At 46.1% G+C, this 22,285-nt stretch overlaps 1 protein-coding gene across 3 annotated transcripts in view; it reads right to left on the bottom strand.

Annotated features, from left to right (window-relative positions):
- Positions 1 to 22,285, bottom strand: part of MYO1C (myosin IC) — a 269,503-nt gene that overhangs the window by 142,113 nt on the left and 105,105 nt on the right. For all 3 annotated transcript variants that reach the window (XM_063956082.1, XM_063956080.1, XM_063956081.1), the window contains exon 2: positions 7,982 to 8,137. In XM_063956082.1, coding sequence (XP_063812152.1) covers positions 7,982 to 8,107 — 126 coding nt within the window. In that variant the 5' untranslated portion in view covers positions 8,108 to 8,137. The remainder of the gene's footprint in view (positions 1 to 7,981; positions 8,138 to 22,285) is intronic.

The following is a 22,285-nucleotide window of genomic DNA, read 5'->3' on the forward strand; positions in this document are numbered from 1 at the left end:
CACTATCTCGGGGAGTGTCCCTGACATTCGGGGAGAGTCTACAAGTATGATTTGCCTGCAGTACATTTTTGCCTTCTACCACAGATACACTTTCCAATTGCTAGGCAAACAGTAATCGTTTTCGTTTTATGTACGGAAACCCGGGCATGTACCATTAGGGATAACTCTGATGTCTCCGTTTCAGGTTGGGGGATGGTTGGTCTCTTTTCCCTCTTAATCAGTAGCCCCTAGATGTCACAATGCCCCCCTGCTCCCCCCCCCCCCAAAAGGGAGATAACTTCTCACAAGGTGCACGCAGTGTCGGCCTGGGACATGAAGAGCCCACCGGCGTAATGCAGTGGTAGGGACCCATGTTTAGAAGTGTGTCCAGTCTCCAGAAGGGGTGTGGCCAGCTGCCACAGAGGTTTGACTAACCATTTGAGAGTCCATGGTCTGGGCCCATGACAAATATATATAGTCAATAGTATATAAATAGTATAAACTGCTAGCGCATGCATGATAACATACCAGATTAATAACAGCAATGCCCTGTACAAAATACACCTAGCCCTGTCCTGTATAATGTGACATATGTATAATATATACTTCAAGTGCACAGTCTGCAACCTGATCCCTAGAGGAGGAGGTGGGGCCCCTAGACATTGGGGCCCACCGGGGGTTTCCCTGATACCCATGTGGGCCAGTCCAACCCTGGGTGCTCTCCCTTTTCCCTGGAATGCAGCTAACATTAAGGATTAACCTAACGGAGGATCTTTTCTAAATATTTAGCTCCAATTCCCTTCTCTTATCCTAAGATTATCAGGGCCTTGAAATCTTGGCAGTCACAAGGTTTTTCCTAGTGGGGCACTATTAAGATTAGAAAGCTGAATATATTGCTGAAAATAATGTACCTCCTACATATCATACCAGATGAGATTCCTCAGTGTTGGAAAGGAGTGAAATAAATAAATAAAACACTTCTTCCTCCAGCTCTCCTGCTACACTCTTATTACAGAGCTCAGATTTTCTTTCTGGGATTCTTTCTCATTAACCAAATGGGGCAGAGATCCCAAGCAGGGTAATCAGTTCAAGAGGACGGGGAGGGGTGGATTCACTTATTTTATCAGACCTGAAATACTAATTTGCCTTATCGGAGTACCATCAGCAATAGCCTGTGGATTACGCAAAAAGAGGAGATTTTGGCAATGTAGGCGTGAATTCTAATATGCTAATTTTTGCTCCCAAGGCCGCTTTAATCTCACAACTAAGTTGTCAACATCTCTGCACTTTCCAAAATACACAGGCTATTACATTTGCCCCTTTGTGTCCCTCAGAGCTATTCCTCATACAAGTTACTGCTTGAAAACTTCTTTGCTGATCTTCGCGATACACTAGTGTGGGACAAAGATTTAGGGAAAGTGGCAATTAGGGTGCAGGCTTTTCAAACTGTACATAGCAGCTTGTAAAGTGTCTCGTTACTGGAAACTTAGTTTAAAGTTATGGTCTGGTGGTGCCGTTGCCCAAACCAGCATTGAAAAACATTCCATGGGGTCTCAGGTAACTACTGGAGAGGTCAGATGGCTCTGGTTGGATTATTCCGTATAAGATGAACTTTTTGTCAGACAGTCCCTTACTGCATAAAGGATTTCTTGTGGGGATCCCAAGCACCCTAGGTTCTGCCTTACAAACAGCTAGCCCTATTTCAAAATACTAAAAAATCCTAATTGAGACACTTGAGGAATGTACTTATGGCAATCCTACCCATCCGTTTGAGGAAAAGTAGATGATGGAGGACATTATTTTGTCAGCACAAGACTGCTACAAAGACTTCCTTTGTTGGCATCCATGGCTTGATTTAATGACTTTTGCACCTCCCTATCCAAAATGGACTACAACCTGGTGTAAGGAACCAATGTTTCCTCTAGCAGAATGCTATCCTTCTGGATAGGGAGCCACTTTATCTCTGTCCCAGGTGCAAACCCCCACCCCCTTCCCATTTCCCACCCATACTTGCCATTGTTATTGCTCCTCTTGTTTGATTTGTTAACCTCAACTTTGTATTACAATCACAGCTTGTTTGGAGATAATGCAATGTTTTTTCTTTTTTCTCTCTCTTTGCTCATGGGGCAGCTAGTACTGAGAGTTTCTCCAGTGTACAAGGGACTCTCAATTTCCTATCTGTTTAATAGCAATGTAAAATCCTTTTGTATTCCTATTTAATGTCTTAGGAATAAAATATATATCATAATACAACTTTCCTTACTATTTAATAAACAGAAATGATACATTTATCAGTCATGAGATTTAAAATCTAGTGCTATCGGATATATGTGAAACTGCATGCACTCCTATTAGCTAGCCAAGTGCAGGCCACCCAAAGGCTACATCCTCTGCGAGTGACACTCAGAGTGAGGGCAGTGAGCAGAGCAACTGATTACATTATTACCATGTCATATACAAAGATGCAGTTGACTATAAATTATGTATAAAATAAATCTAGCATGTATTTTAAAATAAAGACCAGCAGGATAGCCATGAAACTTATGCTCAGCCTCAAATCACTAATTGCTTGCAGGAATCACACACCTTAGCCTAATGGGGGGTACACACTGAGCGATTTTTGCCTATTTTCGAAACGATCGGACAAGCACAAATCGCTTGGTGTGTATGCCCCATAGCGATAGCGATTTGCGGCCCCGCATGTCGCTATCGCCGGCTCAGATCATTCATGCATGCAGTATATATCTAGTCAGTTCACCTAGCATGCATAAAGAAAACACTGGTTATCACAGATCTCTCAGCACAAATCGCTGTGTGTTTAGCGGTGTAAAGCGATGTGTGCTGAGCGATGTGTGCTAACTAGATCGCTCAGCACACAGGTACAAGTCGCCCCGTGTGTATGGGGCATTAGAGATACTATGCCAGAAGCAATGCTATATCCTTGTTTTAATTGAAAATATCAAGTTAGAACGAAGATATATGAAGCAGGCTTACTGCAGTGTGTTTATTAAATGGAGCTTCTTAGAGCATCTGTGAAAAATTCCACATGTTTTTCCTATTTGTGGCATGGCAGGATCGGACTCCTTGTACTAGGTCTTTTGCCCAAGTTCACTATTTTTTTTTTTCTTTCTTGCAACTGCCTGCTCCGATTTCCAGCCAAGTCTGCATTCTGCTTGCCCTGCTCCTCCCAAGTGACTTGCTGGCAGAGGACACACCAGTGCTAATGGAAAACATGAAGTGTACAGATGCTCTCTCAAATTCAAGTAAAAATATTACAGAGGGGGAAAGTAGAAGAAAAAAAGCAGCTTTTTTTTTCCCATCAGCTATGTTGGAGGAGTCTTCCAAAAAGAGCTATGTTCTGTGTGCATATCATATACGGTGAACTATTGGATCACTATCATACACAAAGCAATGAGAGGAAAAGATCAGGGACTTTTGCAAAGTGGTTATTTATTTTATTATTTATTTATTTATTTATTTATTTTAAAACACAACTAAGTATCTGCAATGGCTAACTACTGCTGCAAGTTTAAAGACGCCACCCTTTAATTTCCCAATAGGCAAGGACATTGAATGAATCTCAAAACATATGTACAAAGCATGCGTACACTACTCCTGTATTAGTACTGTATGTGATATTACATCTAAATTATCAACATGGTGCTCCTAGGGTTACAATCCCCTCCTAAAATTCCAAATAGAACTGGGATAGTTCACATTAGTCCAGATATATAAACATACACAATCTCATACTGTATCTAGTTTATCATAAAAACAAACTGTAAAGCAAATACAAATAAATTAGTTCTGAGTATTTCAAATTTAGAAGCCACATTATGATACACACAAATACACATATGATATTCCGGCAGACGGGATGCCGGTTGTCACTATACCGACAGTGGCATCCCCATCTGCCGGAATCCCGGCAGAGAGACCCCTTGCAGGATCACTTTGCTCGCCACAGGTTTTATTTCCACTCTATTGGTTGCGTGGACCCACCAACCGAGTGGGAATACCGAGCGTGTGTCAGGATTCCGGGTGTCTCCTGAATACCGGTATATTAACTGCATCCCTACTGTACAGTGTATGTCCAAGTAAAACAAGAGACACTAAAATAAAAAGGGGTATTTAGACTCAGAAGAGGATTCTAATATGGGACAGATGAGGGAAAAAAGGCAGAAACCTTATCATCCGACCCATCTAGGATACAGATTCTTCTGCAGATAGTAATAAGGGCATCAAGGATGCCTGTCTGGGGCCCAGGGCTAGAGAGAGGGAAATAGTTTTGGCCCCATGTGCCAGGTCAATTATTTTTGTTTACTGGATTGGGGGGTTGGGTTGTGACCCTATTTGGATAAGCCCCATCACTGGAAACATTCCTGTTGCCTGACACCACAGCAGGAACCAGCCACAGAACTAAGTTACCTGCACTTACTGGCTCAGCTCTAGATTAGCCTAAGGCAATATGCATATACTGACTGGCAGGCAGGGTGCACAGCCAGCTTAAGCAGGAGACTGATCCATTCCTCCTACACAATGGTCTGGCTGGCCGATAGACACCCATCTCCACTTCCTTATCAAACTCTACTCGTGCCTCTGTTCCTCCCATTCCCTCTGTATGGACTACACTAACTACCACCCACCCACCCACCAATGTGGTTGGTGCCAGCATACCATATGTGCACAGTCTGTGCAGGAGGAAGAAACACCGTCTCCCAGGGCACTAAGGCAAGTATGGCGGCGGCGGTGGGTAATTAATGTAATGGGCAGAGGGAGTTCTTAATACAGGTAGCTGAAGTTATTAATTTAATATGGGTGCTAGTGAGAAGCATTAATGTAATGTGGTGCTTCAAAGGGAAAATAATGTAATGTGGGGGCTATTCAGCTATGCAGCAGCTACTTTGGGCTATTACTTAACATGGGGTATCTTTATTAAATGTAGAAGCATTAATGTAATGTGAGAATGGTGGGAGTTAATATATGCTAGGAGCAGAGAATGCAATATGAAGTCTGAATAAAATGGAGGCTAGCAAGAGCTTTTAGTGTGATGAGGGGTCTTGCAGGAGCTATTAATGTAATGTGGGGGTTTGCGAGAGGTATTAATGTAATGTTGGGGCTGTTCGAGTATGCCGCAGTTGCATTGGGCTACTGCTTAATATGGGGTATCTATTAATTGTGGAGACATAGGCATTAATGTACTGTGAAGATGGTGGGAGCGATTAATATATTCTAAGGCTGAGACTGCAATGTTTGAGCTGTAATATATATTAGGAGCGAATAATATAATGGTAGGGATGATTGGAGGCCTATTAAATATGGGTGTTCTTTAATTTGGGGGACAGAGGCCTAGTGTGTTCATATGCTGCTCAGCAGTCTAGGAGGTTATCAGCACTTGGCCACAATACGCCATACGATGCCTGGTGCAAGTGAGCCAATTGGTGTATTGTAGTAACTCTTTCTTTAAATCTGCATCTGCAGATATAACAAAACACCACTCAATCTGTACTAGAGATAAAGCACAACAGACCTTGACATGAACAAAAGACACTGGTGCTGCATCATAGCACTATGTATTACGGAAGGCCATCGGTACCACACACATCGATGGTTGCCGTCGATTGTTTTCGCAGTGACCATCGATGGTTATAATCTATGCTAATCTACACCATCGATGGTTACTGCTATCGAATAGCCGCGCATGCGCAGAAGAGACTTCTACTGGAGAAAGTCAGCCAGCAAAAATATCCTCTGGCGGCTGGCTCTGGCTGGTGTCAGTGTGCAGCCACGGTGGGCCATGGAGTGGGCAGGGAGGAGACAGAGTCTTTGACTCCTCCCTGAAAGACTAACAGCACATGCCCACATAGGCAGGCGCAAGTAGCAGCCTTCCCTGTCTATGAAGGCGCCTTCCCTGTCTATGAAGATACAAAGTGGGCGGGGAGGGCCAGGCTGCTGGGTGAGATGAGCAGTCAATGTCTGCTGTAGCTACTGCTGGCCTGTGACTCTTACTGAAGAAGACACTGCCTCACTCAGCGAGGCAGTGTCAGGCGGCGGAATAGTAGAGACTATTTGTGTTGTTGTGGACACATTAAAAAAACATTACCATCGGCTCTTTACACACCATCTCTGGGGGAAAACCATCCGGTTCTCCGCCATCAATGGTAAAAGTATTCGACATCAGTCATAAATCATCGATGGTCGATGGCCATCCCTACTGTGTATACAGATTCATACTCATTCAGGGCCTAAAAATGAGAAATCCTGGGTCCCAGTACACTGACATGTCAGGGGCCCCCTCCCCCCTCGACCAACCCCCTTCCCTTGACCCCAGACCCTGACTTTACTGTAGTGGACTACACTATTCTTATTGGTTCGGTATGTAATACTGCTCGTTGGGAAGCTGGGGGACATATTACAGACACCGGCATTCTGACGTTGAAAATCCCGTCGTCGGAGGGGCGGCCCGGGCAAACCCTTCTGGGAGTGGCAGCTAGGGCTAACTCTCGGGGGGTTGGAAGCTAGGGCTAGCCACCGCCCTAGTGCCTAACCCTTACACCCTTGCCCCGGTCCCTCTGGGGGTAGCGGCTAGGGCTAACCGACCTAGTGTCTAACTCTAACTCTCCCCACCAATCCCTAACAGTAGCCCCAATACTTACCTTCAGGATGTCGATGTTCCGGCGCTGGTCTCCCGAGTGGTGACGGGATTCTGGCGTCGGCCACATGACTATCTGCATACCATCCATCGGCGGGATGCTAAATGCATCCCATTCTTACAACCAGAGGATACTAAAGAGTCCTGTCAAATGGGGGGGGGGGGTTACTTTTTTTTTTTTTTTTTCAAAGTCAGTCTCTGCTTATACATATAAAACTCTTTATCAGAGTGATAAGTAAAGCATAGTTTTAGTTTATTTGTACAGTGTGTGCAGTGCAGCATATGCCACTTACTGTACCAACATGCACCCTGGGAGTGGACAGTGGCAGTGGATCAGGAAGCAGGCAGCTTTCAGCTGTGTTGTCTTTGTGTATGTAATTCTGCCCTGCCAGGCGGCGCTTCCAACTTTCAGCATGCCTCTTCCTCCTCTCCTGCTCCTCTTAGGTGGCTTGGAAGGATGCCACAGCACATCAGGGAAGTGAATAGCGGACGGACCGGCGTAGCATTGCGTCATGACATCACACATACAAAGTATGGGAAGGGAGCAGGGGATGGACCAGGGGGTTGGCACTACCATTACCGGAAGGGGGGATGGCTACGACTAATTATGGCTTTTTGCCTACCTCAGCACCTACGCTGTTTAGCGCTGTGCGCGCAGCTAGGGTGATCAGTTTATAGTGCCGCAACCATTATATAGTAATAGTGCCCTCACAACCTTGGGGCCCAGTACTGGTGTCCCCTTTGTCCCCCCGTGTCGCCGGGCCTGTACTCATTCGCGTACAGATGTACAAGTGTAGCATATCAAAGTAATCAGAATTTGTTGCATCACAATGCGCACATACAAGTGAAAAAGAAGCCTGGCGCAAGCAGAGTCGCACGGGACCTGGTGCATGGAGAAGAGCGCAACTGCAGCAATAGTATGTATGAGGACACATATGTATACCTTGATCTAGTATATTTTATCTTCAGTTGCCCACAATATCCGACTTTGCGCATCCTTCATATGCTGATTCAGTGTCATAATAATTGCTACAAATCTGACAGTGCCTACCACAAACTGTTCTCTTTAAAATTACATCTAACATTCTAACTTGTATTTTAGTTTTCATTAATATTTTACTGCAAATATATTACAAACGAACGTGATTAATGTGTTTACAGTATAGTTACACCCTTTCCTTAACATAATTATGCAGCCATCAGAGTCCCTAATAACTGCTTTAGTTTGGGTGTCACTGTGCGATTTAATTACGTCAATATCTTCAGGAACTTAACTGTAAGAGGAAAAAGTGGCATGTTCCAGACTATTTCATGCCCAAGACACAGCCTTAGAGTAGATAGCTTACTTACATAAATAAGATTCTCTTTGAAGCGTTTCCGCAGGTTTTCTATGAATGCAGCTTCGCTGGTAAAGTTCTCTAATAGGACAAAGTCCTGGACACCAACCCGATCTCGGGCTGTTAAGGCACTCTCCATGGTAATCCGGATCCCGTCGATTGCAGGAGCCTAAAGAAAAAACACACAAGTAAAAGATTAGAGGTTGCGAATACAGTTTGTGAGACAGTGGTTATAGAGAACAAACTGAATTAGACAAGAGCAGTTAGGGAGGTTCTCTTCAGCGCCACAGTACTACTCACGCTAGAGATTACAGGCATGGATGTATTAACTCTGGAGAGAGATAAAGTACTAGCCAATTGCCGTCTAACTTTGATTTTACATGCTGCGTTTGAAAAATGACAGGAGCTGATTGGTTGGTACTTTGGTGATCATTCCGAGTTGATCGCTCGCGAGCTGTTTTTAGCAGCCGTGCAAACGCTATGCCGCCTCCCACTGGGAGTGTATTTTAGCTCAGCAGAAGTGCGAACGAAAGGATAGCAGAGCGGCAGCAAAGTTTTTTTGTGCAGTTTTAGAGTAGCTCAATACCTACTCAGCACTTGCGATCACTTCAGACTGTTCAGTTCCTGTTTTGACGTCCCAAACACGCCCTGCTTTCGCCCAGCCACGCCTGCGTTTTTCCTGGCACGCCTGCGTTTTTTTGAACACTCCCTGAAAACGGTCAGTTGACACCCAGAAACGCCCACTTCATGTCAAGCACTCTGCGGCCAACAGTGCGACTGAAAAGCTTCGCTAGACCCTGTGTGAAACTACATCGTTCGTTGTAATAGTACGTAGCGTGTGCGCATTGCGCCGCATGCTCAGAAGTGCCTTTTTTTGCCTCATCGAATGCAGCTAGCGATCTACTCGGAATGACCACCTTTACCTCTCTCCAAACTGTCATAAATACATCTGAAAAGGATTCCTATATCTCTGTACCTAAGACCATATTAATCCTTTAACTGTTTAAACAACAAAGCGATGCAATAATATCACAAAGAACCCAGTAGTTGTGGAAAACTTTTTCACACTTCATAAATCAGGTTTAGTAACGTTCACACCAGCGACGTGCTGGTTCACACATGTTGTATAGAAGAACACACCCAAATATGTGGGGTCATCGTCTGACCGGATATTAATCTGTTTTTTCTCCTCTGAACAATTTCATAATTTAACAAACTGTATCAGATACATATTGTATATACATATAACTATGGGTTGTATTGTATGAACAGTAGTACTCCGCTGCACAGCTTCAGAAATAGAGAATGTATTCATTTTGTTTACATGTACAGCAGCAACATAACTGCTTGAAAAGATTACCGCTCTCATGTGATCTTTTCATGACAGAAGATAAGTAACATGATTGAACAATAAATGTTGTTTACTTCAGAATGCCCAATTTTTTCAGCACGCAACTTAAGTTCCTGCACCCGCAGCAAAGCCACCCAAATTTATATGAAAAGACAAAAAAATAACGCAACAACAAAGATTACAGCAGATAAGTAAGAGGACAGCCCTTATCTGCTGTGTATAGATAAATTGCAGCAGTAAACTCTTCCACTCAACTTATTATAAAAAGAAGGAAATGACAACACACATTTACCAACAAGCACAATTTACTCTGCCCGGAAGGCTTACCTAGAACAGTAGTATAATAAAAGCTGGCAAGAGATAGTTTATCTTATGAATATAATGTTAATTCACCAAGCACATCAGCAGTGGAGTTCAGTGAATGGGTTATGGATCAATGGCTCGACCTGAAAAAGGTCGACAGGCACAAGGTCGACATAGGAAAATAAGTCGACACTGACAAAAGGTTGATATGAGTTTTATAAATTTGATGGTGTTATTTTCTCTGTAAAATTACTGGGAACCCCAATTAGTGCACCGCGTTCTACTGCATGGCGAGTGACCTGCGGGCAAAGCGCCTCACTGCGCTCGCCACAGGTTACTGTTCCCAACAGTAGTCCACATGGATGGTAAAGTATGACCTTTCTGTGTCGACATTTTATCCATGTAAACCTAATGCATGTTGACCAATAGTGGTGCAACGAATGACTGTCGACCATAGTACTATCATCCGGATACCAAGTGAATGTTATCAGTGAACCTCCCTTGGCGGCTCATTGAACAACAAAACAAACCTTTTAAAAAAGGGCTAGACCAATCTCTGCAGTTCATAGCCAATGCATGCAAACTGTACCAGTCTACTGATGCAATACAAAAGCCTTGTACATTGCCTAGTTTTCGGAGTGTGTACATTCACTCTTAAGCAGCTTATAGAGTTCAGAACTACCATGTCCTAGCCAATGCTGGAGAAAAGTGTGGATATATAAGATCCTTGTCGCTTACATTATTTTTTGGACTCTGCATCAAAGACAGTTTGGAAGGATCTGAGAAAGTGTTACAGTACATGCATGCTATAATAGTAACACCCTTGCATCTTAGGACTGTTCAAAACAAACAGGTTTAATCTGTATTCAAATGGGAGATCACCAACCAGAACGAGTTTCCCTTAAAAGTATATAAATATACAGAAGAGATCTGAATTGCAAGAACAATAATCTTATAAAGCTGTGATAGGCAGCAACAGCAGCCACAGAATACATAGACCCTGGAGAACGGATACCCCAGAGAGTATATTCAGTTACAACAATCTTAACAGACAATCCATTCAAGGCTTGACAAATGCTGTATATTGTGTATTTCTCTAGGCCTCCACTGCTAAGAAAGGGCTAATTATTTGGCTGCTTTAGCTGGTAGACCACAGCATCTCATATATAAACATAGGTAATAATGCACTATGCAAATGAAAAGGAAGAGACAGTATTTACTATTATAGCATAATCAAAATTTGCATAAGATACTTATTTCAAACATTTTGCCACCTCATTCTGGCTCCTAAGCACACCCAAGGTTCAGCTGGAAAAATCGCTGCACAATCTAATATATATATATATATATATATATATCAGCCGAGGAAACAGCATCAATGCCAGTGTGTTCTATGCAGACAGCTTCAGGGTGGAAGATACTTTAGGACTGTCCACTTTTTTTTTTTTTTTTTTTAAGCCTACCAGCCATGGTCACAAGATGACTTCATACCACGCTCCTGTGATATATTTGCAGTGAACATAATCAAGCAAAAATAACAGATTTAAGACTCTCAGCAGCACAAAACTTTTTGAGACCCCTTCTCTTTTGTATACAGTGGCCTTGAATCAGTATGGGATTCCGACGGTCGGGATCACGGCAGACATAAGACCAACGTTGGAATCCCGATGGCGAGCGTACCGTGTCCCCTTGCGGGCTTGCCAGGCTTCGGGCCCGGTGACACACTAATTTATTCCACCTCGGGTGGGTGGCGTGGACCACCGCCCGAATGGGGATTCCGGGCCACAGTCGTGAATCCAACCGCTGGGATTCCCTTGGCTGTCGGTATTCCAGCATCTGTATCCTGACCGCAAGGATCCCGACAGCCGGGAAACTGACTGCTTCCCAGTCTCCCTGTGCCTCAAATATAATTGACTACTTACTGTAAATTGTTTTACTCAAGATGTTTGGTGACAGGGTATTAAATGGAAATACAGACTAAACAGACTGTTAAGGTAATCCTGTAGTGACTGTAACCAGAAAAAGGTTACAGCAAACAAATGTGATTGCCACATTGCAGATTGCTTGGCATGCGAGAGATGACTGATAAGGATGTGCAATGTGTGTATACAGCCCTGTGTTTTCTGTGTATTTTGGTGAACATACTGTACATGTATGATACAGATGGAGGTTGCGTGTGTGCTGCATGGCTACATATGTAAACAACTTCAATGGAGACAAAAACAAATTCATGGAAATTAATGAAAAAAAAACAGTGGTTCCCAAACTTTTTTTGAATCACGGCACCCTAGAGTTTCAGATATTTTTTCACAGCACCCCTAGGCCAATTGCGTTTATATGTCATCCTTTGGTTTAGTAATGTGGTGAGGGACAGGATACGCTTCGGTTTGTGCACATATTTTATGATGGGAAGCCACAAGCACTGGTTTTGCCTTTTACATTGAACATAAATAATTTAATTGGTCCTGGACCACCAACCCAGGGCATACCTGCAATTGACCAGAGGCAACCCAGGGGGTCACGCCACCCAGTTTGGTAAACACTGATCTAAAATGTTTGCTAAGTAAAAATAAGAATTTACTTACCGATAATTCTATTTCTCATAGTCCGTAGTGGATGCTGGGAACTCCGTAAGGACCATGGGGATAGCGGCTCCGCAGGAGACTGGGCACAAATAGAAAGCTTTAGTACTACCTGGTGTGCACTGGCTCCTCCCCCCATGACCCTCCTCCAAGCCTCAGTTAGGATACTGTGCCCGGACGAGCGTACACAATAAGGAAGGATTTTGAATCCCGGGTAAGACTCATACCAGCCACACCAATCACACCGTATAACTTGTGATCTGAACCCAGTTAACAGTATGATAAACAGAGGAGCCTCTAGAAAAGATGGCTCACTACAACAATAACCCGATTTAGTTAACAATAACTATGTACAAGTATTGCACACAATCCGCACTTGGGATGGGCGCCCAGCATCCACTACGGACTATGAGAAATAGAATTATCGGTAAGTAAATTCTTATTTTCTCTGACGTCCTAGTGGGTGCTGGGAACTCCGTAAGGACCATGGGGATTATACCAAAGCTCCCAAACGGGCGGGAGAGTGCGGATGACTCTGCAGCACCGAATGAGAGAACTCCAGGTCCTCCTCAGCCAGGGTATCAAATTTGTAGAATTTAGCAAACGTGTTTGCCCCTGACCAAGTAGCTGCTCGGCAAAGTTGTAAAGCCGAGACCCCTCGGGCGGCCGCCCAAGATGAGCCCACTTTCCGTGTGGAATGGGCTTTTACAGATTTTGGCTGTGGCAGGCCTGCCACAGAATGTGCAAGTTGAATTGTACTACAAATCCAACGAGCAATAGTCTGCTTAGAAGCAGGAGCACCCAGCTTGTTGGGTGCATACAGGATAAACAGCGAGTCAGATTTTCTGACTCCAGCCGTCCTGGAAACGTATATTTTCAGGGCCCTGACTACGTCCAGCAACTTGGAGTCCTCCAAGTCCCTAGTAGCCGCAGGTACCACAATAGGTTGGTTCACATGAAAAACTGCTACCACCTTAGGAAGGAATTGGGAACGAGTCCTCAATTCCGCCTTATCCATATAAAATACAGATAACAGCTTTTGACAAAGCCGCCAATTCTGATACACGCCTGGCCGACGCCAAGGCCCACAGCATGAACACTTTTCACGTGAGGTATTATAGCTCCACGGATTTAAGTGGCTCAACTCAATGCCACTTCAGGAAATCCAACACTACGTTGAGATCCCACGGTGCCACTGGAGGCACAAACGGGGGCTGACTATGCAGCACTCCCTTAACAAAAATCTGAACTTCAGGCAGTGAAGCCAGTTCTATTTTGGAAGAAATTCGATAGAGCCGAAATCAGGACCTTAATGGAACCCAATTTTAGGCCCATAGTCACCTCTGACTTGTAGGAAGTGCAGAAATTAACCTAGCTGAAATTCCTCCTTTGGGGCCGTACTGGCCTCACAGCACGCAACATATTTCCGCCATATGCGGTGATAATGGTTTGCGTTCACTTCTTTCCCCGCTTTAAATAGCGTAGGGATAACTTCCTCCGGAATGCCTTTTTCCTTCAGGATCCGGCGTTCAACCGCCATGCCGTCAAATGCAGCCGCGGTAAGTCTTGGAACAGACAGGGCCCCTGCTGCAGCAGGTCCTGTCTGAGCTGCAGAGGCCATGGGTCCTCTGAGATCATTTTCTTGGAGTTCTGGGTACCAAGCTCTTCTTGGCCCCCCGGAACAATGAGTATAGTTCTTATTCCTCTCCTTCTTATTATTCTCATTACCCTGGGTATGAGAGGCAGAGAAGGGAACACATACACCGACTGGTACACCCACGGTGTTACCAGAGCGTCCACAGCTATCGCCTGAGGGTCCCTTGACCTGGCGCAATATATTTGTAGCTTTTTGTTGAGGCGGGACGCCCTCCTGTCCACCTGTGGCCTTTCCCCACGGTGTACAATCATTTGGAAAACTTCTGGATGAAGTCCCCACTCTCCCGGGTGGAGGTTATATCTGCTGAGAAAGTCTGCTTCTCAGTTGTCCACTCCAGGAATGAACACTGCTGACAGTGCTAACACATGCTTTTCCGCTCATCGGCGAATCCTTGTGGCTTCTGTCATCGCCATCCTGCTTCTTGTGCCGCCCTGTCGGTTTACATGAGCGACCGCCGTGATGTTGTCTGACTGGATCAGCACCGGCTGGTGTTGAAGCAGGGGTCTAGCCTGACTTATGGCATTGTAAATGGCCCATAGTTCCAGAACATTTATGTGTAGGGAAGTCTCCTGACTTTTCCATAGGCCTTGGAAGTTTCTTCCCTGTGCGACTGCCCCTTCTGCAGTCACCACCACAGCGATACCCTGGCCCTTGGAGACAGGGTTATCCGCCGATGCATCTGAGGATGCGACCCGGACCACTTGTCCAACAGATCCCTTGCATGGGAATTGACGAATGGAAATTCTTCGTAAGAAGCTACCATCTTTTCCAAGGCTTGCGTGCATTGATGCACCGATACCTGTATTTGTATTAGGAGGTCTCCGTCTAGAGACGCCAACTCCTTGGACTTCTCCTCCGGGAGAAACCCATTTTAACCTGTTCTGTGTGCAGAACCATATCCAGGAACAGTAGACGCGTCGTAGGAACCAGCTGCGACTTTGGAATATTCAGAATCCAGCCGTGCTGTTGTAGCACTTCCCGAGATAGTGCTATTCCGACGAACAACTGCTCCCTGGACCTCGCCTTTATAAGGAGATCGTCCAAGTACGGAATAAGTACTTCGGCCATTACCTTGGTAAATACCCTCAGTGCCGGGGACAGACCAACGGCAACGTCTGGAATTGGTAATGACAATCCTGTACCACAATTTTGAGGTACACCTGGTGAAGAGGGTAAATAGGGACATGCAGGTAAGTATCCTTGATGTCCAGTGATACCCTGAAATTTTCCAGGTTTGCAATAATCGCCCTGAGCGATTCCATTTTGAACTTGAACCTTCGTATATAAGTGTTCAAGGATTTTAATTTTAGAATGGGTCTCACCAAACCGTCTGGTTTCGGTACCACAACATTTTGGAATAGTAACCCCGGCCTTGTTGAACGAGGGGTACCTTGATTTCACCTGCTGGAAGTACAGCTTGTGAATTTTCGCCAGTACTACCTTTCCGAGGGCAGCAGGCAAGGCTGATGTGAAGGCAACGGCGAGGGGGAGTCGTCTCGAACTCCAGCCTGTATCCCTGTGATACTACTTGCAGAACCTAGGGATCCACCTGTGGGCAAGCCCACTGGTCCCTGCAGTTCCCGAGACGCGCCCCCACCGCACCTGTCTCCACCTGTGGAGCCCCAGCGTCATGCGGTGGACTCAGAGGAAGCGAGGGAAGAGATTTGATCCTGGGAACTGGCTAACTGGTGCAGCTTTTTCCTTCTTCCCTTGTCTCTGTGTAGAAAGGAAGCGCCTTTGACCCGCTTGCTTTTCTGAAGCCGAAAGGACTGTACCTGAAAATACGGTGCTTTCTTAGGCTTTTGTGAGGAAACCTGAGGTAAAAAATTTTCTTCCCAGCTGTTGCTGTGGATACGAGGTCCCAGAGACCATCCCCAAACAATTCCTCACCCTTATAAGGCAGAATCTCCATGTGCCTTTTAAATGCAGCATCACCTGTCCACTGTCAGGTTTCTAATACCCTCCTGGCAGAATGGACATTGCATTAATTTTGGATGCCAGCCGGCAAATATCCCTCTGTGCATCCTTTATATATATGACAACGTCTTAAATATGCTCAATGTTCGCAAAACATTATCCCTGTCTTAGCTATTATCTGACAGGGTATCAGACCACGTTGCAGCAGCACTATTTATGCTGAGGTAATAGCAGGCTTCAGTGTATAACCTGAGTGTGTAATTACAGACTTCAGGATCGCCTCCTGCTTTTTATCAGCAGGTTCCTTCAAGGTGGCCGTATCCTAAGACGGCAGTGCCACCTTTTGACAAACGTGTGAGCGCCTTATCCACCCCAAGGGATATCTCCCAACGTGACCTATCCTCTGGCGGGAAAGGGTACGCCATCAGTAACTTTTTAGAAATCACCAGTTTCTTATCGGGGGAAACCACGCTTCTTTACACACTTCATTCATTCATCTGATGGGGGAACAAAACACTGGCTGCTTTTTCTCCCCAAAAATAAAACCCTTTTTATGTGGTACTTGGGTTCATGTCAGAAAATGCGTAACACATTTTTAATTGCCGAAATCATGTAACGGATGTTCCTAGTGGATTGTGTATATGTCTCAACCTCGTCGACACTCGAGTCAGACTCCGTGTCGACATCTGTGTCTGCCATCTGAGGTAACGGGCGTTGTTTGAGCCCTTGATGGCCTTTGAGACGCCTGGGCAGGCGCGGACTGAGCAGCCGGCTGTCCCACAGCTGTTACGTCATCCAGCCTTTTATGTAAGGAGTTGACACTGTCGGTTAATATCTTCCACCTATCCATCCACTCTGGTGTCGGCCCCACAGGGGGCGACATCCCATTTATCGGCCTCCGCTACGCCTCCACGTATCCAACATGTCGACACAGCCGTACCGACACACAGCACACACACCGGGAATGCTCTGATAGAGGACAGGACCCCACTAGCCCTTTGGGGAGACAGAGGGAGAGTATGCCAGCACACACCAGAGCGCTATATATATATATATACAGGGATAACCTTATATAAGTGTTTTTCCCTTTATAGCTGCTGTATTGTTATACTGCGCCTAATTAGTGCCCCCCTCTCTTTTTTAACCCCTTTCTGTAGTGTAGTAACTGCAGGGGTGAGCCAGGGAGCTTCCCTCCAACGGAGCTGTGAGAGAAAATGGCGCCTGTGTGCTGAGGAGATAGGCTCCGCCCCCTTCTCGGCGGCCTTTCTCCCGCTTTTTGTGAAAATCTGGCAGTGGTTAAAATTCATCCATATAGCCCAGGAGCTATATGTGATGTATTTTTAGCCAGCCAAGGTGTTTCTATTGCTGCTCAGGGCGCCCCCCCCTAGCGCCCTGCACCCTCAGTGACCGGAGTGTGAAGTGTGCTGAGAAGCAATGGCGCACAGCTGCAGTGCTGTGCGCTACCTTGTGGAAGACAGGATGTCTTCTGCCGCCGATTTTGCCGGACTCTTCTTGCTTCTGGCTCTGTAAGGGGGCCGGCGGCGCGGCTCTGGGACCGAGCTCCAAGTCTGGGCCTGTGAGCGGTCCCTCTGGAGCTAATGGTGTCCAGTAGCCAAGAAGCCCAATCCACTCTGCACGCAGGCGAGTTCGCTTCTTCTCCCCTTAGTCCCTCGATGCAGTGAGCCTGTTGCCAGCAGGTCTCACTGAAAATAAAAAACCTAAAACTAAAACTTTCACTAAGAAGCTCAGGAGAGCCCCTAGTGTGCACCCTTCTCGTTCGGGCACAAAAATCTAACTTAGGCTTGGAGGAGGGTCATGGGGGGAGGAGCCAGTGCACACCAGGTAGTACTAAAGCTTTCTATTTGTGCCCAGTCTCCTGCGGAGCCGCTATCCCCACGGTCCTTACGGAGTTCCCAGCATCCACTAGGACGTCAGAGAAACAAGGAGTCTGTGATAATTTTCAGCTCTTGATAGAGAAATTCTATTTATGAATTTTTTTCTAGGCACTTGATCCACAACAAATGGCACAGATATCTTGTTCCAATGTTTTGTAAACATCTCAATTTGTACAAAAGTGATGCAGCGATACAGTATATCCAGGGAGAAAAGGCTTCAGTCAGTAGCCTACAAACCCAGAAAAAATAAGAATTTACTTACCGATAATTCTATTTCTCATAGTCCGTAGTGGATGCTGGGACTCCGTCAGGACCATGGGGAATAGCGGGCTCCGCAGGAGACAGGGCACATCTAAATAAAGCTTTTAGGATCACATGGTGCGTACTGGCTCCTCCCCCTATGACCCTCCTCCAAGCCTCAGTTAGGTACTGTGCCCGGACGAGCGTACACAATAAGGAAGGATCTTGAATCCCGGGTAAGACTCATACCAGCCACACCAATCACACCGTACAACTTGTGATCTGAACCCAGTTAACAGTATGATAACAAAAAACGAAGTAGCCTCTGAAAAGATGGCTCACAACAATAGTAATAACCCGATCTTTGTAACAATAACTATGTACAAATATTGCAGACAATCCGCACTTGGGATGGGCGCCCAGCATCCACTACGGACTATGAGAAATAGAATTATCGGTAAGTAAATTCTTATTTTCTCTAACGTCCTAGTGGATGCTGGGACTCCGTCAGGACCATGGGGATTATACCAAAGCTCCCAAACGGGCGGGAGAGTGCGGATGACTCTGCAGCACCGAATGAGAGAACTCCAGGTCCTCCTTAGCCAGAGTATCAAATTTGTAAAATTTTACAAACGTGTTCTCCCCTGACCACGTAGCTGCTCGGCAAAGTTGTAATGCCGAGACCCCTCGGGCAGCCGCCCAAGATGAGCCCACTTTCCTTGTGGAGTGGGCCTTTACAGATTTAGGCTGTGGCAGGCCTGCCACAGAATGTGCAAGTTGGATTGTGCTACAGATCCAACGTGCAATCGTCTGTTTAGACGCAGGAGCACCCATCTTGTTGGGTGCATACAATATAAACAACGAGTCAGATTTTCTGACTCCAGCTGTCCTTGAAATATATATTTTTAATGCTCTGACAACGTCCAGTAACTTGGAGTCCTCCAAGTCGCTAGTAGCCGCAGGCACCACAATAGGCTGGTTCAAGTGAAAAGCCGAAACCACCTTAGGGAGAAAATGAGGACGTGTCCGCAGTTCTGCCCTGTCCGAATGGAAAATCAGATATGGGCTTTTGTATGATAAAGCCGCCAACTCTGAAACTCTCCTGGCTGAAGCCAGGGCCAATAGCATGGTTACCTTCCATGTAAGGTATTTTAAATCTACCGATTTTAGAGGCTCAAACCAATGAGATTTGAGAAAATTCAAAACTACGTTCAAATCCCACGGTGCCACTGGAGGCACTATTGGGGGTTGTATATGTAGTACACCTTTGACAAAAGTTTGTACTTCAGGCACTGATGCCAATTCCTTCTGGAAGAAGATTGATAAGGCCGAAATTTGAACTTTAATGGACCCCAATTTTAGGCCCATAGACAATCCTGCTTGCAGGAAATGTAAGAATCGACCCAATTGAAATTCTTCCGTTGGAGCCTTCTTGGCCTCACACCACGCAACATATTTCCGCCAAATGCGGTGATAATGTTGTACAGTCACTTCCTTTCTAGCCTTAATCAAGGTAGGAATAACTTCCTCTGGAATGCCCTTTTCTTTTAGAATCCGGCGTTCAACCGCCATGCCGTCAAACGCAGACGCGGTAAGTCTTGGAACATACAAGGTCCCTGCTGAAGCAGATCCCTTCTTAGAGGTAGAGGCCACGGATCCTCCGTGAGCATCTCTTGAAGTTCCGGATACCAAGTTCTTCTTGGCCAGTCCGGAGCCACCAGTACTGTTCTTACTCCTCTTTTCCGTATAATTCTCAGTACCTTTGGTATGAGAGGCAGAGGAGGGAACACATACACTGACTGGTACACCCACGGTGTTACCAGAGCGTCCACAGCTATTGCCTGAGGGTCTCTTGACCTGGCGCAATATCTGTCCAATTTTTTGTTGAGGCGAGACGCCATCATGTCCACCTTTGGTTTTTCCCAACGGTTCACAATCATGTGGAAGACTTCTGGATGAAGTCCCCACTCTCCCGGGTGTAGGTCGTGTCTGCTGAGGAAGTCTGCTTCCCAGTTGTCCACTCCCGGGATGAACACTGCTGACAGTGCTATGACATGATTCTCCGCCCAGCGCAGAATCCTTGCAGCTTCTGTCATTGCTCTTCTGCTTCTCGTGCCGCCTTGTCGGTTTACGTGGGCGACTGCCGTGATGTTGTCCGACTGGATCAACACCGGCTGACCCTGAAGCAGCGATTTTGCCAGGCTTAGAGCATTGTAGATCGCTCTTAGCTCCAGTATATTTATGTGAAGGGACGTCTCCAGGTTTGACCACACGCCCTGGAAGTTTCTTCCCTGTGTGACTGCTCCCCAGCCTCGTAGGCTGGCATCCGTAGTCACCAGGACCCAGTCCTGTATGCCGAATCTGCGGCCCTCTAACAGATGGGCACTCTGCAACCACCACAGGAGAGACAACCTTGTTCTTGGTGACAGTGTTATCCGCTGATGCATGTGCAGATGCGATCCGGACCATTTGTCCAGCAGATCCCACTGAAATGTCCGTGCATGGAATCTGCCGAATGGAATCGCTTCGTAAGAAGCCACCATCTTTCCCAGGACTCTTGTGCATTGATGTACTGACACAGTTCCTGGTTTTAGGAGGTTCCTGACAAGTTCGGATAACTCCCTTGCTTTCTCCTCCGGGAGAAACACCTTTTTCTGAACCGTGTCCAGAATCATTCCCAGGAACAGCAGACGAGTTGTCGGGGTCAATTGAGATTTTGGAAGATTCAGAATCCACCCGTGTTGCTGAAGCACTACCTGGGTTAGTGCTACACCGACTTCCAGCTGTTCTCTGGACTTTGCCCTTATCAGGAGATCGTCCAAGTAAGGGATAATTAATACGCCTTTTCTTCGTAGAAGAACCATCATTTCGGTCATTACCTTGGTAAAGACCCGAGGGGCCGTGGACAAACCAAACGGCAGCGTTTGAAACTGATAATGACAGTCTTGTATCACGAACCTGAGATACCCTTGGTGTGAGGGGTAAATTGGGACATGCAGATAAGCATCTTTTATGTCCAGGGACACCATGAAGTCCCCTTCTTCCAGATTCGCTATCACTGCTCTGAGTGACTCCATCTTGAACTTGAATTTCTGTATGTACAGGTTCAAGGATTTCAGGTTTAGAATAGGTCTTACCGAACCGTCTGGCTTCGGTACCACAAATAGTGTGGAATAATACCCCATCCCCTGTTGTAGGAGGGGTACCTTGACTATCACCTGCTGAGAATACAGCTTGTGAATGGCTTCCAAAACCGACGTCCTTTCTGAGGGAGACGTTGGTAAAGCAGACTTTAGGAACCGGCGAGGGGGAGACCTTTCGAACTCCAACATGTAACCCTGAGATATTATCTGCAGGATCCACGGGTCCACTTGTGAGCGAGCCCACTGATTGCTGAAAATCTTGAGTCGACCCCCCCACCGCTCCTGAGTCCGCTTGTAAAGCCCCAGCGTCATGCTGATGGCTTTGTAGAACCCGGGGCGGGCTTCTGGTCCTGGGCAGGGGCTGCTTGCTGCCCTCTCTTACCCTTTCCTCTGCCTCGCGGCAGATAAGACTGTCCTTTTGGTCGCTTGTTTTTATAGGAGCGAAAGGACTGCGGCTGAAAAGACGGTGTCTTTTTCTGTTGGGAGGGGGTCTGAGGTAAAAAAGTGGATTTGCCGGCAGTTGCCGTGGCCACCAGGTCCGAAAGACCAACCCCAAATAATTCCTCTCCTTTATATGGCAATACTTCCATATGCCTTTTGGAATCCGCATCACCTGACCACTGTCGCGTCCATAAACTTCTTCTGGCAGATATGGACATCGCGCTTACTCTTGATGCTAGAGTACAAATATCTCTCTGAGCATCTCGCATATAAAGAAAAGCATCCTTTAATTGCTCTAGAGTCAATAAAATACTGTCCCTATCCAGGGTATCAATATTTTCAGTCAGAGAATCCAACCACACTACCCCAGCACTGCACATCCAGGCTGAGGCTATTGCCGGTCGCAGTATAACACCAGTATGTATGTATATACTCTTCAGTGTAGTTTCCAGCCTCCTATCTGCTGGATCCTTGAGGGCGGCCGTATCAGGAGACGGCAACGCCACTTGCTTTGATAAACGTGTGAGCGCCTTATCCACCCTAGGGGGTGTTTCCCAGCGCGCCCTAACCTCTGGTGGGAAAGGGTATAATGCCAATAACTTCTTGGAAATTATCAGTTTTCTATCTGGGTTAACCCACGCTTCGTCACACACGTCATTCAATTCCTCTGATTCTGGAAAAGCTACAGGTAGTTTTTTCACCCCCCACATAATACCCCTTTTTGAGGTACCAGCAGTATCAGAGATCTGCAAAGCCTCCTTCATTGCCGTGATCATATAACGTGTGGC

Source organism: Pseudophryne corroboree, chromosome 2, assembly GCF_028390025.1.
Source record: "Pseudophryne corroboree isolate aPseCor3 chromosome 2, aPseCor3.hap2, whole genome shotgun sequence".
Lineage (NCBI taxonomy): Eukaryota > Metazoa > Chordata > Amphibia > Anura > Myobatrachidae > Pseudophryne > Pseudophryne corroboree.